This window comes from Dictyostelium discoideum (genome assembly GCF_000004695.1).
Source record: "Dictyostelium discoideum AX4 chromosome 2 chromosome, whole genome shotgun sequence".
Classification (NCBI taxonomy): domain Eukaryota; phylum Evosea; class Eumycetozoa; order Dictyosteliales; family Dictyosteliaceae; genus Dictyostelium; species Dictyostelium discoideum.
Genome location: NC_007088.5, coordinates 7,528,024 through 7,551,176, shown reverse-complemented (window position 1 = coordinate 7,551,176; position 23,153 = coordinate 7,528,024). Strand labels below are relative to the sequence as shown.

The following is a 23,153-nucleotide window of genomic DNA, read 5'->3' as shown; positions in this document are numbered from 1 at the left end:
ATTCCCCAAATTTTCAAAATACTATATCACCAATATATGGATATCCTGGACAATATACATTCATTGGTCAAATAAGGAATTCGGATAATGGTGAAAACCTTACTTTAAAAACTTTAAATGGTACTTCTTTTATTGATATTTCAACTATAAAATTAAATTTTAAAGGTAGGTTTTATTTTTTTATTTTTTTTATTTTTATTTTTATTAAAATAGTATAATCACTTAATAATAACATAAAATAAAAATTTTATAGAAAAAAAACAAGATTCATTTGGAACACCATCAAGTATTGGTTATTCTCAAATAAATCCAACATTTTTTACAATTTCATTTAGAAGTATTTCAAAATTTAAACATTCAACAAATGATTATTATTTAAATGGTTTAAAAGTAATTTCTTCATCATTCCCATTTGGCTTTGCAAATGGATCAAATGAATCTTTTAATTATGAAGCTTCATTTTCATTTCCACCATTAACTTTATCACCATTACAATTTCAAATTAATTCTGAACCTATAAAGTTTATTAATACAATTGGTAATTCAGGTATGTTTTTCAATTTTTTTTTTTTTTTTTTTAAAAGTATATTTAATAATTTATTATTATTTATTATTTAATTATAGGTTCAAATTTTCAAAAAATTTTATCATATGAAATAAATCATTTATTTGAATTTAAATATTTAATCAAAATAACTACAGATGCATCATTGAATAATCTTCCAGGTTATATTAAAATTAATGAAGTTTATTATTTTGGATTAGAAAAATGTACATCTAATGAAATTAATAATACAACTTTTGAAATTATTGTAGATTTTTTATTTGGATCTTTAGATGAAGATGGTGGTGGTGGTGGTATTGAAATTTCTGGTACAAATGGAAAGAAATCATTATATACAACATCATCATTTTATTCAATTTCTCCACCTTTAAAAATCAATTATCCTTTTAATTTTGGTAATTATTTTTAAAATTTAATTTATTTTTTAATTTTTTAATTTAATCTTGAATTAATAGTTTATTAATTTTTAATTGATTATTTATTTTTAGATATTGATATTCAAAATATTCGAAATATTAAATTTTTATTTAATAATATTAATGTTAAAAATAAAAAAAGAGCAAATGTAATGTATTTCAATTATACAGGTTCAAATATAATAACGAATAATCAAATAACATTTGCATTACATTTAAGTGATAGAACATCATATATTCCAGGTGAACCATTAAAAGATAATAAATTTTATTATTCTAAATGGAATTCAACTATTAAAATGTTTCAAATTGAATTTTTTATAAATGCAAATTCAATGAGTGGAATTCTTCCTTGGTTCCTAACAAATGGTAATCAAAATAGTTTACAAATTAGTAATTCATTTTTTCCTTTAGAAAATCAATTAATAATTTTAAATACAAGTAAGGTTTTTTTCAATTATTTATTTATTTAATTATTTATTTTCTAAAACTATTATTTATTTATTATTTTTTAGGTTATGATGGATATGGTCCAATTATTACATCAATTCAACAAAGGAATATTTCACATTCACTAATTGTAATATTTGAAATTGAAGATTTAATTAATGGATTTAGTCATGGTGATTTTATAATAAGAGGAGAAGTTGATAATTCAATTTATAAATTTCAATTAACAGAATTTAATAGAGTATTTGGTACAAATAAGATTGGTATATATGAACATACGTTATTAATAAGGAGTAATAATTTGAAATGTTTTAACCAAACATATGTAATTAGTGATGTTATTTTATATGATAGTCATGGTAATAGAGCCGTATTTCAAGAATGGAATAAAGATGGTGGTTATTATTCAACTACAAATCCATTTATAAATTATTTATCAAATCCAAATGTATTTAAATTTTCATATGATTGTGGTGACTATATCGATTTAACACCACCTGAACTTTTATCATTCTCAATTGAGAAATCATCCTCACAACAAAATCAAAAAACTATTACAATATTATTTGAAGCAAGAGATTTAGATAGTGGTTTAAAACCAAACCAACTCCCAACACTTTATGGTATTACACCAATGCAATCAATTCAAAGTATACCAACTATTGTTTTTATGAATGATACAAATGTTAAATATAAATCAACTATTGAATTTCCAATTAGCTTTGCTAATATTTCAACTATATATTTCTCAATTTATGGTTTCATTAATAATGGTGGTCATTTTAGTGGTTTCTCATCAGACTATATCTCTAGACATTTCATAACATCAGGTGTTGATATTGGTTTCACTAGATATTTAGCAATAGAATCATCAAGTCAGATAACATCTGAAGGTGGTGAACTTTGGGTTATTGGCAGAGAATTTCATTCAACTCTTTCATTAAAAATAAATTATTTAGATGAAAATTTAATAGGTTTCTCTCAACAACATTTAACACCAATTAAATCTTATTCAACAGCTTTATTATTTGATGGTATAAAAAAAACAAATCAAAATTTTATTATAAAATTAATAGATTTAAATGGTATTGAATCAAATGAATATTTAATAATACCAATAATTTTTAATTATTATGATGATGATGATAATAATAATAATGATAATAATAATACAAGTAGTGAATCACCAACCACAACACCATCACCAACAACTCCAATCAATGAAACTACACCAACACCATCACTACCAACAACAACACCATTAGTAACAAATCAACCACAACAATGTAAAGGTACACCATTATGTGGTTCACCTAAAAATGGATATTGTACATCTAATGGATGTGTTTGTTTTTCACCATATACTGGATTAGATTGCTTATCAAAGACAATCGTATTGGATCAACCAAAATTTAATACAACTTATCCAACTTCAGAAATTCAAGTTAGTTTTGAACAACAACAACAATCATCATCATCATCATCGAATTCACTTAATGAAAATTCAGTATTTTTTAAAACTTTGATTGCAGTTTCATCATTAAGAGAAATGGATATTAATAATAAACCAATTAAAACTTTTAAATTTGGTAAATGGAGTTATTCAAAAATTGATTCATCAAGTAGTAGATACACAACAACAATCAATGTTAAATCATTGGATGGCAATACAACAACACAAACTCAAATAGCTACAGTATTACAATGGTTTGAAAATGAAACTACCATTCAATTTGCTAATCAAAACATTTCAATGAATCCATCCACTACTAAATTCACAATTTCAATCTCAAGTTATCAATTTGAAAATCCATTACATAATTTACAATTAGTTATGGAAGCTTCAATTTCAACCACTCAAGATGATGATAAAGTTTGTTCACTTAGAGAATATGGTGAAACTAGTTCAGGTGATAATTCAAATTATTTAAAAATTAAAGTTGATGATGTCTCGCTATATGGTAGATTCATTAGAAGAGCGATCGTTGATACTTTTGTTAAAAGTGTTGATAATATTTTATTAGATTCTTCTTTAAATGCTCTTTCAAATCCAAATGAATTACAATCTTTTATTGGTATTACAATTCCATATTTCAATGATAATGTTATAATTGATCCTGGTAATTATTAATTTATTTATTTCCACCTTTTTTTTAAATAGAAAAAAAAAAATTAAAAAAAAATTAATCAACTAATTTTATTATTTTTTTCAATTATCTATCCATAGATTTTTCAATTTTAGTTGATGATAATTCAGTTTCAGATGAAGAAGATGCAATTTGTAAAAATAAAGAACCATCAATATCATCAACCCAACTAGCTGGTATTATTATAGGTTGTGTTCTATTTGCAATTATAATTGTTGTTATTTCAACCTATTTTATAATTAAAAAAAGAAAAGAATTAAAAGTTAAATCTGAAATTAATAACAAAATGAAGGATTTTGTAAGTGAAAATAAATAGAAGTGAAAAATATAAAATTGTAAATAAATAAAAAAAATTAATTTGTATAGATAAATTTTTATTTGTTGTGGATTGGTTTTTTTTATTTTTTGATTCGCAAAAAAAAAAAAAAAATTAAAAAAAAAAAAAAAAAAAAAGAAACCAAACTCGCTTGTTGAAAATTTTTTTTTTTTTTTTTTTTTTTTTTTGTCATCTCGGTGTGTTATAATTAATTTTTTTTAAATTTATTATTCCATTAAACAAATATATTACTTAAAATGAGTAATTATTAAATAAAAATAACCATATGTCTATATATCAACTATATATATCAACTATATATACATATTTATATTTATAGATTATTAATAAAAAAAAAAAAAATAAAAAAAAAACTATTGTATAGGCGAAGGAAAGAAAAAAAGATTAATGGAAGGTGATCATAGAAGAAGGGAGGATATCATTGAAGAAGATGATGATGATGATGATAACCCACAAACTGGAATTAAGACATTTTCAGATGGTTCAACTTTTGAAAGGGCTTCAAAAGAGGAAATATCAACAAGAAAGTATGTAACAACCACAGCATTGATGATTTAATTTAATTTAAAAAGAGCATATTTCTAACCCCAAATCATTGAATGTAATAGAATTTTTAAATTAAAACCAAGATCAAAACCAGCAGAAACACCAGCACCAGTACCAGCACCAACTCCAGCAGTATCAACCACATCACCACCAGTTACAGCAAATCCATTTGCAACATTTTCATTCTCAAAACCAGCTGCATCACCAGCAATAGCAACATCAACCACAACAATACCACCAGTATCAACAAATCCATTTGCAACATTTTCATTCTCAAAACCAGCTGCATCACCAGCAATAGCAACATCAACCACAACATCGCCACCAGTTTCAACGAATCCATTTGCATCATTTTCATTCTCAAAACCAGCTGCCCTAGCAAATAATACTACTAATACTATTAATAACAACAATAATACAAATACAGAAAAGAAACCAGAAGAAGCCAAATGGAAATGTGCATGTTGTGAAGCTGAACATGACGAAAAGGTAAATACATGTACAGTTTGTATGGTACCAAGATTAAAGAAGAAACCAGAAGATTCAAAATGGAAATGTGCATGTTGTGAAGCTGAACATGATGAAAAGGTAAATACATGTACAGTTTGTATGGTACCAAGACTAAAAAAAAACTCAACAACAGCATCAGCAGTTGTACCACCAAAAGTTGATTCTGCATCATTATTCTCTGCAAAACCATCTGCATCATTATTTTCTGCACCATCAACTACTACTACTAATGGCGATTTATTCTCAAAACCACCACAATCATTGTTCTCAGCAAATACTACTACTAATACTAATGGTGCTTCAGACTTATTCTCAAAACCACCACAATCATTATTTTCAACAGCAAATACTACTACTACCACCAATACTAATGGTGCTTCAGATTTATTCTCTAAACCACCCCAATCATTATTTTCAACAGCAACTTCATCAACAACAACAACAACAACAACAACAACAAATAGTTCAGATTTATTCTCTAAACCACCACAATCATTATTTTCAACAGCAACTTCATCAACAACATCAAATAGTTCAGATTTATTCTCAAAACCACCACAATCTTTATTTTCATCAAACACTCCAATCAATACAACCAACTTATTTGGTCCTTCAACCTCTACTACCATTAAACCAAATGAACAAAAGAAAACAGAGAGTCAAGATCAAACCAAATGGAAATGTGCATGTTGTGAAGCTGAACATGACGAAAAGGTAAATACATGTACAGTTTGTATGGTACCAAGATTAAAGAAGAAATCAGAAGAAGCCAAATGGAAATGTGCATGTTGTGAAGCTGAACATGATGAAAAAGTTACTACTTGTACAGTTTGCATGGTACCAAGATTAAAGAAGAAACCAGAAGAAGCCAAATGGAAATGTGCATGTTGTGAAGCTGAACATGACGAAAAGGTAAATACATGTACAGTTTGTATGGTACCAAGATTAAAGAAGAAACCAGAAGATTCAAAATGGAAATGTGCATGTTGTGAAACTGAACATAGTGATAAAGATAATACTTGTACAGTTTGTATGGTACCAAGACCAAAACAAAATTCAACTGCAGCATCAGCAGTTGTACCACCAAAAGTTGATTCTGCATCATTATTCTCTGCAAAACCATCTGCATCATTATTTTCTACACCATCAACCAACACATCAAATGCTTCAGATTTATTCTCCAAACCACCACAATCATTATTTTCAACTACAACAACACCAACAAACGCTTCAGATTTATTCTCTAAACCACCACCATCATTATTTTCAACCACAACAACACCAACAAATGCCTCCAATTTATTCTCAAAACCACCACCATCCTCAACTACAACCTCAACAAATTCCAGTAAACCAAATGAAGAAGAAAAAAAAAAAACCAATCCAATATTATCAACAACACCAACAGCGGCAGTAACAACAACAAAAACAACAAAAAAAGATGAAAAATGGATATGTAATAGTTGTGAAAATGAAAATGACCCAAAATTAAAAAGTTGTGATACCTGTATGGTACCAAGATTAAAGAAAAAAGAAACACCAAAAACTAATTCATTATTTTCAGCACCTGTAAATGGTTCAAATTTATTCTCACAACCTCCACAATCATTATTTTCTTCTTCAACAAACACTGCAAATTTATTTGGTAGTTCAACTATAAAACCAAAAGAAGAAAAAAAAGATTTATGGAGATGCCCATGCTGTGAAACTGATAATGATGAAAAAGATAAAAATTGTTCAGTTTGTGCAGTACAAAAGCCAATTAAAAAATAAGTAATAAATAATTAAAAAAAATTAAAAAAATTTATACAAAAAAAAAAAAAGGACAAACACCAAAAAATCTCACTTTGGGAGTTCAAGGTTTTCCTTATAATTTCTTATCCTTTTTTCCATACATTAAAAAAAAAAAATTCAAGAATTATGATATTATTTAAATTTAAAACTTTTTATATTTTATTTATTTATTTTTTTTTTATTTATAATTATTTTAATGAATTTCTTGTTGTAAAAAAAAAAAAAAGTATAAAGAAACAAAAAAATTAAATGTTTTGAAAGTTTTTTTTTTAAAAAAAAAGATTTTATTATAATATTTATTTTGTTAATAATGAATCTAATAATTGATTAATACGTGGAATCATTTCTCTATTATCTTCAATTAAACCAGCACTAACGAAAGCATTATCAACAACTTGGTCAATAACTAATTTTGCGATTGTTGGATTTGATTCAGTTTGTTGAACTAATTTCAAGATAATTGGATGATTCATATTGAATTCAACGACTTGTTTTGGAGTTTCATGTTGTTTACCAGGTTCAACCATTTTCAACATACGACGGAAGTTTGCAGATTCATGATCGATGATAATAGCTGGTGAAGAGATTGAACGAGTTGTTGATTTTGCTTGAGTGACTTTATCTGAAGCGACGGTGGAAACCCATGATAAAAATTTATCGATTTCATCTTGAGAGAGGGTTTCAGTCTTTTTGTCTTGATTTGTTGCTAAAAATTCTTCAGCTTCTTTTGATTCTACAGAAACGATTTTCTTGTCACCAAAGTGACCGACATTTGTTAAGACGAATTCGTCAACGGCGTTATATAAAAAGATGACTTCAATATCTTTCAATTGGAATGGTTCATAGTATGGGGATGATAAACCAACGGCACGATTTGGGACTGATAAGAAATAAATATTTTTTTGTTCTGGTTTCATACGAGAAACGTATTGTTCCAATGAAACAGCGTCAGTTTTAGAGGCGGTAGAACCATTTGAAGATTCGAATCTTAAGAGTTTTGAGATTTCATCTTTCCATTTGAAATCGGTGATAATACCCTCTTTGAAGAAACCACCAAATTCAGTCATAAATACATTGAATTTCTCTGGATCACTTTTAGCTTCATCATTTAAATGTTTTAAGATTCTTTTAACTAAAACTGAGGAAATTCTTTGAATTAAACCATTATCTTGTAAATGTTCACGAGAAACGTTTAATGGGATATCTTCACTATCAACGACACCACGTACGAAACGCATCCATTCTGGTAAGATACCATTGGCTTTTTGTTGAATTAATACCTTTCTTGAGAATAATGAAACACCTGGTTCCATTTTACCCATACCATATTTCTCCATATGTTGAGATGGAATATAAAAGATTGAACGAATTGATAATGGTGTATCGGTTGAAAAGTGAACTCTATAAGATGGAGTATCATATGATTTACTAAGGAATTGATAGAATTCTTTGTGTTCTTCTTCAGAGATCGCATTCTTATTTAAGGTCCATAATGGTTTAATTGTATTTACAGTGGTACCATTCAAAGCGATTGGGAATCCAACGAAATTGCTATACTTTTTAATGATATTTTCAACGATTGATTTCTTACTATATTCATAGGAACTTGGTTTCAAATGAATGATAATCTTTGTACCACGTGAAACACCCTCTGCTTCAGTGATTGAATAACTACCGGTACCATCACTTTCCCATAAATAACCTTTTGATCCTGGTGTAGCTGATTTAGTATAGATTTTAATTGTATGACCAACCATGAAACAACTGTAGAAACCAACACCAAATTGACCAATAATAGATGCTTTATCTGGATTCTCTCCAAGTTTCTTAATGAAATCACTACTACCACTATAACCAATCTTACCAAGATTCTTTATCATTTCATCTTTTGTCATACCAATACCTGAATCTTGAATGATCAATGTTTTATTATCTTCATCAGTTGAAATTTTAATTTCAAATGGAATTGATGCATCCTCAATCATTGATGCATTTGTCAATTGAGTATGTCTAACCTTTTCAATTGCATCTGATGCATTTGAAATTAATTCTCTAATGAAAACTTCCTTTTCTGTGTATAAACTTTCTGCTACAATATGTAAAATCTTTTGAGTTTCAGTTTGGAATGATAATTTCTCTGATAAACCAATTACTCTTTCAGTTTCTTTAATTTTTTCCTCTGCTTTAATTGCTTCATCTGGTGCAATTTCATCATCTTCCTCTTCAACTTTTGGTGTATTACTTGTAAAATATCTTTTATTTAAACTTTTGAAACCAATAATACTATTAACATTGTTATTGTTATTAATTGTTTTAATTCCAATTATATTTGTAGTGGTTGCTTTTAATAAATTTGAATTTAATAAATTACTTGATTTAAGTAAATTATTTTTACCACTATTCAATATAACTTTACTAAGTGTTCTTTGCATTATCTTTATTTAAAATTAATTAATTAAAAAAAAAATATATAAAAATGAAAATGAAAAAAAAAAAAAATAAAAACTATAAGGTTTTCGTTCGTTAATTTAAAGTTTTGAAAAAAAAAAAAAAAAAAAAAAAAAAAAAAAAAAAAAAAAAAAAAAAAAAAAAAAAAAAAAAAAAAAAAAAAAAGTTTTTTTTTCGTTGTTGGTTAAAAAAAAAAAAAAACCAATTTGGATATTCAGTTAAGTTTTGATGAAATTTAAATTAGAATTCAATCCAACTTTGGTGAAAATTAGTAAAAGAAAGAAGGAAAAAAAAGTTAATGAATCCAATTAATAATTATTTGTTTAATAAATTAAAATAATTATAATTTAATTTTTTTTTAATTTCTATAAATTCCATATTTAAATAAAAAAAAAAATAGATGATATGTCCACTAAATAATTATATTTTTTTTTTAAAAATTATTTATGTCAAAATGAGTCTAAAAAAAAAAAGTATATGAACAGAAAAAATTTGGAAAACTATTTTTTTTTTTTTTATATTAAAAAAGGGTATTTTTTTATTATAAGTTAATTTTTTAGCTTCCAATAGATGGGAAACAAAATGTCAATAAAGTCAAAAATGACAGTATCAAACACTCCTATTAACCCAGTATTGGTGTATTAGAAACCAACAGTATCCTTAGTAGACACGGTGTGATGGACCCATAGAGGTTTTGACGTATAAAGTCTTAATATTTTGCCATCCTTTCTTTAAGAGGGAGACTAAGAAATTAATTGATTGAATGATGTTGGTGGCAACTTCTCTTTCAGTTAATTCGATGTGACCGACAGCGACGGCTAAACATAAAACTTTCTTAAGTTGGAATTTGACGGTTGATTTGACATCATTGATCTTTGAGGCCATATCTTCAGAGTGAGTAAGGAGGGTTGGGAATTTACCGACCTTGTTGAGACCTGGACCTAAGAGTTTTGGAACTTGACGTAAGATAGATTCAGAGGCTAAGAAAGCATCGTATTTCTTTGAGAGCTTCTTGATGGCTTTCTTGTTCTTTGGACCGATTTTCTTTAAGGCTTCAATATCCATGAATTCAGCACCGATTTTAGTGGCTTCATCACAATGTTGTTGATCAGCAAAGACACAAACGCTTAATTTTGGTTTGGTGACGGTACCGATTTTGATTTGACCAGAGAAACGCTTATCTTTCTTGGTATCATAATTCTTTAAGTTGATTTGGAGTTCAACAGTTTCTAAGAAACCTCTTTTGGATTCTTGTGCTTCTTTGAAAAGTTGGGAGACGATTGATCTAACTTGGTCGCTTGAGATTTTGCTATTATATTATTTTAAAAAATATACATATTAATTATTTATTTTATTTTATTTTTTTATTTTATTTCAATTCATTTATTTTTTTTATTTTGTTTTCCATTATCGTTATTTTGTTATCTTTTAAATTTTATTTCATTTTTATTTATTCTATTTCATTTTCATTTATTTGTTCTATTTTATTTATTTTTTTTCATCTAATTTTTTTATTTTTTATTTACTAATAGTATTTGAATAATTAAATGTATAAATATTTACCTCATTTTGAAATACCCTGTGTGTTTAAAAAACAATAAAAAAAAAAAAAAAAAAAAAAAATTTGAATCACGAAAAAAAAAAATAAAAAAAAGAAAAAAAAAATAAAAAAAAAAATAAAATTTTTTATAAAATTCTCATAAAAAAAACTAAAAATTTTTTTGCCATAGAAAATAATAATTGCCCGGTGTTATTTCCTAATCAAATAATAAAAAAAAATAAAAAACTAAAAATTAAAATCAAAAAAGGTATTTATTTGTAAAAAAAATTTTAGGTAAGATTTGAGAAAACCCCTAATTTTTTATTTTTTATTTTTTTTTTATTTCAAACCACTGTATTTGGTTTTTTTTTTTTTTTTTTTTTATGCATTTTTTCTTGGGAAATTTACCAAAAAATATTGTTTCAAATTAATTGTTTAAAGATATAGGAATAAATAAACAAATAATAATAATAATAATAATAATAATAATAATAATAATAATAATAATAATAATAATAATAATAATAATAATAATAATAATAATAATTATTATTATTATAAAAATTATAAAATTTTAAAACTTTTTAGAAAAAGGTCGGGCAATAATTTCAACACTCGTTTTTTTTTTTTTTTTTTTTAAAAAGAATTTTTTTTATTTTCTTTTTTTTTTTAAAAATTTTTTTTTTTTTTTCAAAAAGAATTTTTTTTTTTTTTTTTTCATTTTCATTTCTGATCGCTTTTTTGCATAAGAGTTATTTTGGTAAGTTTTATAATTATCGCTATTATTTGTTTTTTGAAAAAAAAAAAAAAAAAAAAAAGAGACAAAAATAATTCAATGATGTATTCCTCAGCTCACACCGACCACGATGACGACAAAAAACTTTGTTCCTTATTTTTATTGTCTGACAAAAATTTATACATGGCATTGAATCAATTAAATTTATTTTAATTATATTTTAATAGCAAATTCTAATATAAATTTTCTTTTTTTAAAAATAGATTACTTTTTCTTTTTTACTTTTTCATTTTTCCAAACTTTTTTTTTTTTCTTTGTTTTCAATTGGTAAGTTTTATTTTAAAACTATTTTTATTTTAAATTCATTTAAGATAGTTTAATGATGTATTCCTCAGCTCACACCGACCACGATGACGACAAAAAACTTTGTTCCTTATTTTTATTGTCTGACAAACTATCTTAAATGTTATTAAAAAAAAAAAATAGAAAATAAAAAAAAAAAAAAAAGAAAAAAAAAAAACTGGATTTTTCTAATCATTTTTTTATTTATTATTATTATTAACAGGTTCAAAAAAAAAAAATAATGACTATAAATAAAAAAATAAATAAAAGAGTTATTAGTTGTATAAAAAAATTATTTAAAAATATAAATTTTCTTTTTTTTTTTTTTTTTTAAAAAAATATTGTTTTATTTTGTTTTTTTTTTTTTTTTTTTTGTTTTTTTTTTTTTTTTGTAATATTATTATTTTTATTATTAATAGAAAAAGAGATATGTAAGAGATAAAAATAAAATAAAATGAGTTTTAACAATTGGTAAATAAAAGAAATTGAAAAATGATTTGAAAGTTCGTGTATCTATTGAATACCTATCACCAACAAAAAGAAATCTCAATTTATAATTTTTCAATTGTATAATTATACTAAATAATAAATTTAATTTCTCTTTTGAGTTGCTGGTCTAGCTTGATTTTTAGAGGCAGCACGTTGAGAGGTTTGTTTCTTTTGGGCAGCTTGTTTGACAAGATTTTGTTGTCTAATACGAGCTTGTTGTTTTGCGAGAGCTTCTTGTCTTTGGTGTTCTTGTTGTAATTTTTGGGCATTGGTTAATTTGGCTGGTTTGGCAGCTGGTTTAGCATGTTGTTGAGCAGCATTGTGTTGAACTGGTTTGGCAGCAGTATGAGCAGCTGGTTTAGCATGTTGTTGAGCAGCATTGTGTTGAACTGGTCTGGCAGCATTAACAGCTGGTTTGGCGCCATGGGCAGCTGGTTTAGCATGTTGTTGAGCAGCATTGTGTTGAACTGGTTTGGCAGCAGTATGAGCAGCTGGTTTAGCATGTTGTTGTTGGGCATTATGTTGAACTGGTTTGGCAGCAGTATGAGCAGCTGGTTTGGCGTGTTGTTGTTGTTGTTGTTGAGCGACATGTTGAGCTGGTTTGGCATGTTGTTGTTGAGCGGCATGTTGAGCTGGTTTGGCATGTTGTTGTTGGGCGTTATGTTGAACTGGTTTAGCATTTTGGGCTGGTTTGGCATGTTGTTGTTGAGTGGCATGTTGAGCTGGTTTACCATGTTGAGCTGGTTTGGCATGTTGAGCAGATCTTTGTTGTTGAGCTGGTTTGGCATTACGTTGAACAGAGTTACGGTTGAATCTGAAATTGTTTATTCTAATTTCAGCAGCGGCGGCAGCTGGTGGTACGATACATTGAGCATCACCATTTACCATGATACAAACTTGAGAGGCTTCGCATTTTTTGGTCTCACAAGTAAGACGTTTTGGAATACATTCATAACCGAGTCCTTTTCTAACACATTGATGTTCATCATCACAATATTTGTCACCACAGTTATTGTCTGGTCTTGGTGGAGAAACACATTGTTGACAATTTTCAACCTTTACACATAATTGTGGTGGAACACAAGTTTGGAGACCACATGCAAATGGTGCAGTACCATTTGAGAATAAACATTGAAGATAACCATTAACCATAATACAATATTCATTGTAATTACAATGGAATAAACCACAATTTGCTAGTAATAGAAATATTAATAAAAAAAAAAAAAAATTTAAAATGTTATTAAATTAATTTTATAAAAAATAATTATTATAGATTTAAAATAAAAATATTTAAATATTTACCTTTACTATCTTCAACTGGATTTTCAAGACAACCCAAAACACCATGTTCTAAAACACAAATTTCACCTTCTCTACAGAATGAACCACCACATTGTGGACCTTTGTCATCTGGATAATATACACATTGTTCTTTTCCATCAAGTTTGGTACAATATTGACCTTCTTTACAACATCCTGTGCCACCACAATCTTTTTTATGTTTATCACCACCTGTCCAAATACCACCACTATCACCACCACTTGGAGCAGCTGTAATAAAAATTTAGATATATAATTTTTTAAAATATTAGAAAAATAAAATAAAAATAAATATTTATAAAAAAATTTTCAAAACTTACTTATTAAACCACCTGGTCTACAAATATAGTGACCATGTTTACTTTCACAAGTTGAACCTGGTGGACAATAATGTGTTCCACAAAGTACACCTTGGTTTCCACTTCCCCAGCCACCGCCTCTACCAAAATTTACACTATCAAGTGAAGCACTTGATACACTAGCATAAAACACTAATATTAGCGATAATAAATATAGTCTCATTTTAATCTAATTTTTATTATTATTTTTTTTTTTTTTTCCTTTTCTTTTACTTTTTTTTTTTTTTTTTTTTTTTTTTCTCAAATTTGATAAAAAATAAATTTTCTATTCACATTATTTAATTAATTTTAAAAAAAAAATAAAATAATTAGTCAATTTCCATATTTTTAATTTATTAATTATTTTTTTTTAGAAAAAAAAAAAAAAAAAAAATCTTCCCTTTTTGTAATATTATATTATATTATTACTAATCTAATGTTACTATATATTTTATTTAATAAAAAAAAAATAAAGAAAAAAATGTATTTATTACTATTGCCAATAAAAAAATAAAAATAAAAAAAAATAAAAATAAAAACAAATTGTTGGAAAAAAAAAAAAAAAATTAATAAAAAAAAAATAATAAAATAAATTAATTATTGAATATATAAAACTGTCTCATTCATTCATTCATTCATCAAATACAAGATCAATATTTTTCATATACAAATATTGTAGTCGTATTTGTATTTTTAAAGTGGGTGAGTGGGTTGGTGTATGATATTTTTTTTTTTTCTCTCATTTAACTTTATTACTTTTTTTTTGAAAATTGGAAAAAAAAAAAAAAAACCAAAGTGGGTGAAAGTGTGCTTTATTATTTTTGTAAACTATTCAATTATTTTTAAATTACCACTTTTATTTTTTTTTTAATGATTTAGTATTTGTTTTTTCAAAATTATTATTACTACTACTACAAATTATCCATACCCCCACCTTCAAACACACACTTTTATTTTATTAATAAAATATTATGAAAATGAAATAAATAAATTTTTGTATGAAAAATCATTGTTATATAAAAGAATTTAATTTGGGGTTATGTGTTGTTATTTGATTGACTACAACTTTTTTTTAATTTATTATTATTTTTAATTATTTATTGTAGGTGGTATTTGAATTGGGAATTAATATTTGAAAATTTGTAAAATGATAAAAATGAATTATTTATATGAGCACCAATTTGAGTGAAAAAAATTAATTAAACACTAAAAAAAAAAAAAAAAATATATATTGTAGTATGAAAATTAATTGTTTTTCATATTATTATTATTGTTATTATTTTTTTGTAGTCACCTTTAACTGTTTAAAGAATTTTTTTTTAAAAAAAAAAAAAGAAAAAAAAATAAAATAAAACCACAAATCTTTGGCACATTAAACACACACACACATATGTTAACATTCATACAAACATTGATATTTAAAAATTTCACATTTTTTTACTCTATAGAAGTAAAATTGATAAAGTTTTTTTTTTTTTTTTTTTTTTTTTTTATACAAAAATAATAACAATAAAATTTGATTTATTTATTTTATTTCTACCACTAATTAATAATTGATTAATTTTAAAATTACGAAGTTCTTAAAGGTGGTGAAATTAAAATAACACCATCACCACGGACAAAAAGCATCTTTATATTACGTTTAATATTCTATTTTTATTTTTATTTTTTTTTTTTATTTTTTTTTTTTTTTAAAAAAAAATGTTAACAATTAAAAAAAACTATTTATAGAATATAATTTTTTTTTTTTAAAAAAAAAAAAAAGTGAAACTTACTCTTATAATTTCTTCATCAGTTTCCTCATCTTTTTCTACAACCTTTATTGTTTCTTCAACATCTGATAAAATCATATTTAAATGTTGATCATATGCCTATATTATTATTATTATTATTATTATTATTTATTAAATTAAGTGGTTAATAAACCTAAAAATGGAATGAATTTAATTTTTATTCATTTATTTTTGATTATGATTATGATTATAATGATGATGATGATATTACATGTAATTTCCCTCTTAATTCTCTATCTTGTCTCATTTTTACAAAAATTCTTTCATCTAAACTTAATCTAATTAAATCTAATGGTTCTTCAACTGTTCCTTCTTCTCTTTTATCCATATTTTTAAAATATATCTATATAAAGAATTTCTGTTTAGAAAACCCTTATTTAAATAATACTGATTATGAAAATGAAAACACAAATGCAATAATGAAAAAAAATTTTAAAATTTGATTTTTTTTTTTTTTTTTTATTTTTTATTTTTTTTATTTTTTTTATTTTTTCATTTTTTTAATTTTTTTTTTTTTTTTTTTTTATTCCATCCCAAACCTTGGCCACCTCATCAAATAACATAAAATAATATTTAATATATATATATATACTTTTTATTGGAAAATAAATAAAGGATGTTTTCTCAATTCTTTATTTTGAACAATAAAGGTGAAACTATTATTTTTAAAGATTGTAAGTAAATCTCACACCCACCCATTTAGAAAAAAAAAAAAAAAAAAAAAAAATCTAAAAAAAAAAATCAAAAAAAAAAAAACATGGAAAACCTATGAGATGGACTAATAGTTTTTTTTTTTTTTTTTTTTTTTTTTTTAAAAAATTTAGATCGATTTGATATTTCTAAAGATAGTAATGAAATATTTTTTAAACATGTTCAATCAATGAAATCTGAAATTACACCAGCATTTGTAAGTAAAATGAAATAATAAAAACAAAAAAAAAAAAGAGAGAGAGAGAGAGAGAGAGAGAGAGAGAGAGAAGTTTTTAACTAATTTTTTATTTTTAACACACCAAAAAAAAATAAAATAAAAAATAAAATAAAGAATATTGATGGTATAAATTATTTATATATTAAAAAAAGAGAAATGTATTTTGTTTTCACAACAAGATTATTAGTATCACCATCATTAGGATTTGAATTATTAAATAGAGCATCAAAGATTATTCAAGATTATACAGCATCATTAACAGAGGAAGCTATTAGATTGAATTTTATATTAATTTATGAATTATTGGATGAATTGATGGATTATGGTGTACCACAATCAACAGGTACAGAAACATTGAAAGCATTTGTATTTACACCACCAAAACAAATTAAAAGTAAACAATTAGAATCCGATTCAATCATTGATAACTTTTTAAAAGCAACAAATAAAATATCAGTACCACCAAAACAAGGTGTAAAACCAATTCATTCAGGTAGTAAAAACAGTAGTAGTGGTGGTAGTAGTTTATCAACCAATACAGTTTCAAAAGTTGTAAATAATATTGTTGATAGTATAAGTGGTGCAGCAACCAATTTACATAATTCAACCAGTGGTGGTGGTAGTGGTAGTGGTGTCACAGATGCAGATGGTGATAATGAAATTTATATTGATTTATGCGAGAGATTAACAGTATTATATTCATCTAATGGTACAATATTAAGAAATGAAATTACAGGTAAAATACAAATGAAAAGTTATTTAAGGGGTAACCCAGCATTATCGTTAGGGTTAAGTCCAGAATTTACTTTTAAAACAATTGCAAATAGAGATGAATCAAACGAAAATGAAATAGATAATAATAATATTGGTGGTGTTAGTAATTTATCAGCACCAAGTAGTAATACGACATCATTTATAGTTGATGATTGTAGTTTTCATGAATGCGCAGGATCAGGATTTCAACCTAATAATACCATCAATTTTAAACCACCACAAGGTGATTTCACTTTATTGAAATATCGTATCTCCAATAATAATTACACACCATTTTTAGTTAAAACCAATTTAGAATCAACCATTAGAAATAGATTTGATTTGGTTGTTACAATTCGTTCAAATTTTTCAAATAAAGTTGTACCAAATTTCATTTTCGTTTCAATTCCAGTTCCAAAATCAACCAAATCATTAACTCATTCATTAGATTATGGTAGTCAAAATCAAAAGGTTGAATATAAACAATCAACTCAAGCTGGTAATCTTGTATTTTGGAGTATTAAAAAATTAAGAGGTGGTATGGAAACTATCTTAAGAATTCAAATTCATGTTGATGGTGCTACCTCATCATCATCAAATAATAATCAACAACAACAACAACCTCAAATCGATGTAGGTTCAACTTTAAGAAAAGAAATTGGTCCAATTGGTTTAGAATTCTCAATACCACAATTTAGTTGTAGTACTTTACAAATTAAATTCTTAAAAATGTTAGGTTCAAATATTTCACCAATACGTTGGATTAGATATATAACTGATTCAAAAAGTTTTGTATCAAGAATTAATAATTAATAATAAAGAGAAAGTTGTAATAAATTTATTTAAAAAAAAAAAAAAAAATAATAATAGTTTGAAGTGTTTTTTTTATTTTTTATTTTATTTTTTATTTTTAATAATAATTTTCATTCTAATATTGGTGCTAAATAAAATTGAAAAGAACTAACTGAACAAATTGAACTTTTAAAATTTTTATTTTAATAAATAAAATAAAAAATTATAATTAATAAAATTTAAAAAGAATGTGATTGTAAAAAAAAAAATAGAATAGTTTTACTTACAAAATTATAATTAAGGGATATTTTTCATTCATTTGTAAAAAACATTCTTTAATATTGATTTTCTTTACAATATTGTTAATTTTTAAAAAATACTTATTTTTAAATTCAATTGAAAAATTCTTTTTACAAATTAAATAAAACTCTTTAGTTTTCTTTTTTAAAAAAAAAATAGTATTAATAATTACAATTAATTATTTTAAAATATATATATTTATAATTATTTATTTACCTTATTTTCTAAAACTATATCAGCATTAATTATTGAGTCATCAATTTTAAATAATAAATTATTTTTATTAACTTGAATTTTCAAATTTAAATCCTTATATGATTTTAATTCATTACATATATCAGATAATAGGTTTGATGGCATTAAAACTTCACATTGATATTCATCATTTTCAGAAATTTCATACTTTTCTTTAATATCAACACAAACTTCTGGTACTTTAAAATTTGAAATTGTTCCATTTGATTTTATAACTCTAATAAACATAACATCTTCATCATAACCCATTAAAATTGATTCAATTGATGATTTATTTATATTTTTAAAAAAACTATTAATTTGTTCAACTTTAAAACATAATAAAATTTGTTTTTCACTTTTTTTTTTTTTTTTCAAAATAAAAATCAATTAATATTAAGTTAAAAATTTATTATTTAGTTTTTTAACAAATACATACATATGAAAATCTTTAAAAAAAGTTTTATTTAAATTTACATCAATATATAAAATTTGACAACCTATTTTATATTTTTTTAATTTTTCAAAAAATGATTAGTAATAAATAAAAAAATAAAATTATTTTAATTATTTTCTAAACACTTGCCATCAAAACCAAAAATATGAAAACCATTATTATCAATTTCAATTTGTATATTGTCTAAAAAATCACTAATAATATTAAATATTGAAATTATTGTCAAGGAATTATTTGTATCACTTTTTTTATTTTTTTTTTTTTATTTTTTTTTTTTTGTTTTTTTTTTTTATTTATTTTTGTGTTAATTGAAAATGAAAATAAATTATTTCCAACTCCAAGATTTGTATTTATAAATACCAAGATGATTCAAAATTCATCATTGCCATTGTTCTTTGTATAATTCAATATAAAAATATTAATATTAATTATAGAAAACTAAAAACAAAAATAAAAATAAAAATAAAAATAAAAATAAAAAAAAAGAATAATTAAAAAAAAAAAAAATGGGTTAAACTAATATTTACATAAAAAGTATTTTTATTTTTATTTTTTTATTATACTATATTATTTTTATTTTAATTTTTTTTATTTAATACAATTTTATTATTACACTTATTAGAAAAATTATAATAATTATTATTATTAATATTATTTATTTTAATAAATTTATTAATTGAATTTCTTGATTTTGAATTTGAGTACCAATTAAAATTAATTTTTTTAAATTTAAACAACTATTTTGTTTAAAAATGATTTCATTGAATGATTGACAATTTGTAAAATCTAAAGATTGAAGATAAATTAAATTTTCAGTTAAAATGATTTTTTCAAGGAATTGTACATTTTCAGCTTTTAAATCAACAAGATATTTCCATTTATTTAAATCTAAAGTTGTAATTGATTCTTTAACTAATTTACAATTACTAATATCAATAAATTGTAAATAAGAACAATTTGAAAACTTAATATAATTATTTAAATTGATTAAAGAGAATTGATAAACCAATTTAAACAATTCAGGTGAATAAATTTGATATTCAACTAAATCCATACAATTTGTAATTTTAATTGAATGTAAGTTATAAGCAGTTAAAGAAATTGTTTTTAAATTTTTACAATCTATTAATTGTAATTTCGATAAAGATGGTAACTTCAATTCACCGCCTAAATCAGAGTGATTTGAAAAATCAGTTAAATTCAAACAATTAACTAGTTTAATTTTCCTTAATACCGATAACGATTGAACCGTATTGAATAATTTATTTGTGAATAGTTGTACACTATTCCTAATAACAATATTTCTAAGATCATTTGAGTTTGATAATATTTTAAATATGATTTTTTCAAACTTTGTCCAAACTTGGTTTGATAGATTATTGTTAACATACTCTTCTATTATTATACTTGTGAAATTTAGTAATGATAATTTCTTCTCTTTTTCAAATGAGTTTAGTAATTTTGAACCCACGATATCATCATTAAATTCTTTAACCATTTTTAATTCATTAATAATTATATTCAATTCATTTAATAGTATTATTGAAGTTGGCAAACTTGTTGAAATATCATTTTGTTTATAATACGATTTAACTCTACTCTCATTTATCAATGTTGATAATAATGGTAATTCTTGATCAATTATTAAATATTGATCATTTTTAATCTTTTCAAATTTTTCAAATAATTCTTGACAATTTTGATTTTTTCTTTTTTCATTTCCTTCTTTTTTATTATTATTATTATTACTACGATTAATCCAATACCTATTTGATACAATTGGTTCAATAATTTCTAATAATTCCCAATGTGTTTTATTTTTATTTTTAATTTCATTTTTATTATTATTAATATTATTATTATTATTATTATTATTATTATTATTATTATCTTTTAGATTTGGTGATAATGGTATAATTAATTTATTAAATTCATTTTTTAATCTTATTAATTTACAATATAATGATTTAATTAAACCAATTGGCAATTGGATTTCAAAATGTGTATTATCATTACCACTTTTAATAATTTCTTCATTAATATTTACATTTACATTATTATTATTATTATTTTGATTTTGATTATTTTTAAAATTACTTTTTGATCTATTTATTATTAAATGATTTGATTTATTTAATAATTGAATTGATTTATCATTTAAATCATTTATTGAGGTTATCCAATCTTTTAAAAATTTTAAAATATCTAATGATTTAATGATTTCAATTACCCTATCATCAACTTTATTATGAATTTGTTTTAATAAATATAATAATGATGTTGTTTGATGTGAGAATTTTGTTGAACAAAACCAACCTTCTTTTAAAATTTGTGTTGAATTTGGTAAAAATGATAATTCATTATTAACTGATATAATTTTATATTTAATTTTATTATTATTATTATTAATATTAATATTATTACTACTACAAGCACCACTACCACTAGTACTAGTACTACTATTAGAACTTGAACTTGTCATTGTATCACTTTCATCCTCTTCGCTATTAAAATTATTATTATTATTATTATTATTATTATTATTATTATTATTATTATTATTATTATTATTATTATTATTATTATTATTATTATTATTAATTGGAATTAAAATAAAATCATTAAAATCGGAATGATAAGGATTAATTAAAATGGTTGTAATTAATAATTTTGATAAAGAATAAGGATCTAAATTATCCAACTTTCTTTCAGGGTCACCTTTTTTAATTACTTCATATAAACTTTCACCTTTAATATGATTTTGTATTATTACTGGATAAATTAATGAATCTTTTACTTTAATTATACCAAATTCTGAATAAGGTGTAATATTATTATTATAATTATGATTATTATGATTATTATTATTTTGAATATCAATTTTATTATTATTATTATAAATATTATTATTATTATTATTATTAATTGATAAATCATTAAATAATAATTCAATAAAATTTGAAGTTGCTAATTCAATTATTGGAAATCTTGGTTGAAATTTAATAATTAGTCCTTCTTTATTTTGATTTTGGTGTTGTTTAATTATTGGTTTGGTTTTTGAGTGAAAAGTATTTGATTTTTTATTTTTTTTAATTTCAATTTCTGATAAATTTGAATACCAATTCTTTGGTTCAACAATTCTTTTTCCCATTGATAAAGTTTCAATTAAATATCTATTACCATTATTATTTTCTGATTTTTGCTCAGGTAATAATTGATTAACTAATTTTGACCAATCTTCAATATTCATTTTATTTGTTTTATTTGTTTTATTCTTTTTTTTTTTTTTTTTTTTTTTGTTGTTCTTTTTTATTTTTTTTTTTTTGGCTTTTTTTTTTTTTTTTTTTTTTTTTGGCTTTTTTTTTTGGTTTTTTGTTTTGGATTATATATTTTGAATACTTTTTTTTTTTTTTTTTTTTTTTTGGGTTATTATTATATTATTGAAGTGTAGGAAAAAAAAGAAAAAGAAAAAAAATAAAATAAATTAATAAAAAAAAAAAAAAAAAAAAAAAAAAAAAGAATAGCAAAAAAAAAATGGTGTGGTTGGAGTGTGTTTTGGAAAATAAAAAAAAATTAAAAAAAATAAAATAATAAAATATAATCACCCAACCAAAGATATTTGTTTCGAATGATTAAGATCAACAAATACCACTTTTTTTTATTTTTTTATTAATTTAATTTAAAATAATATTCAATCAAACGAAATTGGGTTTGATTTTTTTTTTTTTTGATTTTTTTTTTTTTTTTTTATTTTTTTTTTTTGGCTAAAGGTAATTTTTGAGGAAACTAAAAACTTTTTTTTTTTATTTTTAATTTTTTTTTCTCAAAAAGAAAAAAAAAAAAAAATAAAAAAAATAAAAATAAAACAATAATAAACGTATTTAAAGCTTTGAATACACTATTTTTATTTTTCGT

The 23,153-nt window shown here is 23.2% G+C and overlaps 9 protein-coding genes and 2 non-coding genes across 11 annotated transcripts in view; 5 read left to right on the top strand and 6 right to left on the bottom strand.

Annotated features, from left to right (window-relative positions):
• DDB_G0277109 (hypothetical protein) overlaps positions 1–3,894 on the top strand; it is a gene marked incomplete at both ends in the record, with an annotated part of 4,855 nt that extends 961 nt beyond the window's left edge. Inside the window, 6 exons of the mRNA XM_637878.2 lie at positions 1–165; positions 254–547; positions 625–960; positions 1,054–1,422; positions 1,497–3,551; positions 3,674–3,894. The exon at positions 1–165 is cut by the window's left edge and continues 138 nt beyond it. Coding sequence (XP_642970.2) covers positions 1–165; positions 254–547; positions 625–960; positions 1,054–1,422; positions 1,497–3,551; positions 3,674–3,894 — 3,440 coding nt within the window. The remainder of the gene's footprint in view (positions 166–253; positions 548–624; positions 961–1,053; positions 1,423–1,496; positions 3,552–3,673) is intronic.
• A 408-nt stretch (positions 3,895–4,302) lies between these two features.
• On the top strand, positions 4,303–6,744 carry DDB_G0276873 (hypothetical protein; the record flags this gene model as incomplete). Its single annotated transcript, XM_637877.1, has 2 exons — positions 4,303–4,442; positions 4,524–6,744. The coding sequence occupies 2 exons, from the start codon at positions 4,303–4,305 to the stop codon at positions 6,742–6,744; spliced, it is 2,361 nt and encodes a 786-aa protein (XP_642969.1).
• A 317-nt stretch (positions 6,745–7,061) lies between these two features.
• On the bottom strand, positions 7,062–9,197 carry trap1 (heat shock protein Hsp90 family protein; the record flags this gene model as incomplete). The annotated part of the gene is made up of 1 exon (XM_637876.1): positions 7,062–9,197. The coding sequence occupies one exon, from the start codon at positions 9,195–9,197 to the stop codon at positions 7,062–7,064; it is 2,136 nt and encodes a 711-aa protein (XP_642968.1).
• A 676-nt stretch (positions 9,198–9,873) lies between these two features.
• rpl10a (S60 ribosomal protein L10a) lies at positions 9,874–10,781 on the bottom strand (the record flags this gene model as incomplete). The annotated part of the gene is made up of 2 exons (XM_637875.1): positions 9,874–10,522; positions 10,777–10,781. The coding sequence occupies 2 exons, from the start codon at positions 10,779–10,781 to the stop codon at positions 9,874–9,876; spliced, it is 654 nt and encodes a 217-aa protein (XP_642967.1).
• An 804-nt stretch (positions 10,782–11,585) lies between these two features.
• sno11a lies at positions 11,586–11,652 on the top strand. Its single transcript has one exon. It is a non-coding gene; the product is annotated as a C/D box snoRNA (small nucleolar RNA).
• Positions 11,653–11,865: 213 nt separating this feature from the next.
• sno11b lies at positions 11,866–11,932 on the top strand. Its single transcript has one exon. It is a non-coding gene; the product is annotated as a C/D box snoRNA (small nucleolar RNA).
• Positions 11,933–12,422: 490 nt separating this feature from the next.
• On the bottom strand, positions 12,423–14,165 carry psvA (prespore vesicle protein; the record flags this gene model as incomplete). Its single annotated transcript, XM_637874.1, has 3 exons — positions 12,423–13,516; positions 13,626–13,874; positions 13,964–14,165. The coding sequence occupies 3 exons, from the start codon at positions 14,163–14,165 to the stop codon at positions 12,423–12,425; spliced, it is 1,545 nt and encodes a 514-aa protein (XP_642966.1).
• A 1,385-nt stretch (positions 14,166–15,550) lies between these two features.
• Positions 15,551–16,102, bottom strand: lsm3 (LSM domain-containing protein; the record flags this gene model as incomplete). Its single annotated transcript, XM_001134590.1, has 3 exons — positions 15,551–15,631; positions 15,757–15,852; positions 15,986–16,102. 3 exons carry the CDS (start codon positions 16,100–16,102, stop codon positions 15,551–15,553), a joined length of 294 nt encoding a protein of 97 aa, XP_001134590.1.
• Positions 16,103–16,390: 288 nt separating this feature from the next.
• apm4 (clathrin-adaptor medium chain AP-4) lies at positions 16,391–18,268 on the top strand (the record flags this gene model as incomplete). Its single annotated transcript, XM_637872.1, has 3 exons — positions 16,391–16,448; positions 16,599–16,681; positions 16,817–18,268. 3 exons carry the CDS (start codon positions 16,391–16,393, stop codon positions 18,266–18,268), a joined length of 1,593 nt encoding a protein of 530 aa, XP_642964.1.
• Positions 18,269–18,378: 110 nt separating this feature from the next.
• On the bottom strand, positions 18,379–19,051 carry DDB_G0276867 (proliferating cell nuclear antigen family protein; the record flags this gene model as incomplete). Its single annotated transcript, XM_637871.1, has 3 exons — positions 18,379–18,433; positions 18,535–18,686; positions 18,764–19,051. The coding sequence occupies 3 exons, from the start codon at positions 19,049–19,051 to the stop codon at positions 18,379–18,381; spliced, it is 495 nt and encodes a 164-aa protein (XP_642963.1).
• An 842-nt stretch (positions 19,052–19,893) lies between these two features.
• DDB_G0277105 (hypothetical protein) lies at positions 19,894–22,488 on the bottom strand (the record flags this gene model as incomplete). The annotated part of the gene is made up of 1 exon (XM_637870.1): positions 19,894–22,488. One exon carries the CDS (start codon positions 22,486–22,488, stop codon positions 19,894–19,896), a length of 2,595 nt encoding a protein of 864 aa, XP_642962.1.
• Between the last annotated feature and the right edge of the window lie 665 nt (positions 22,489–23,153).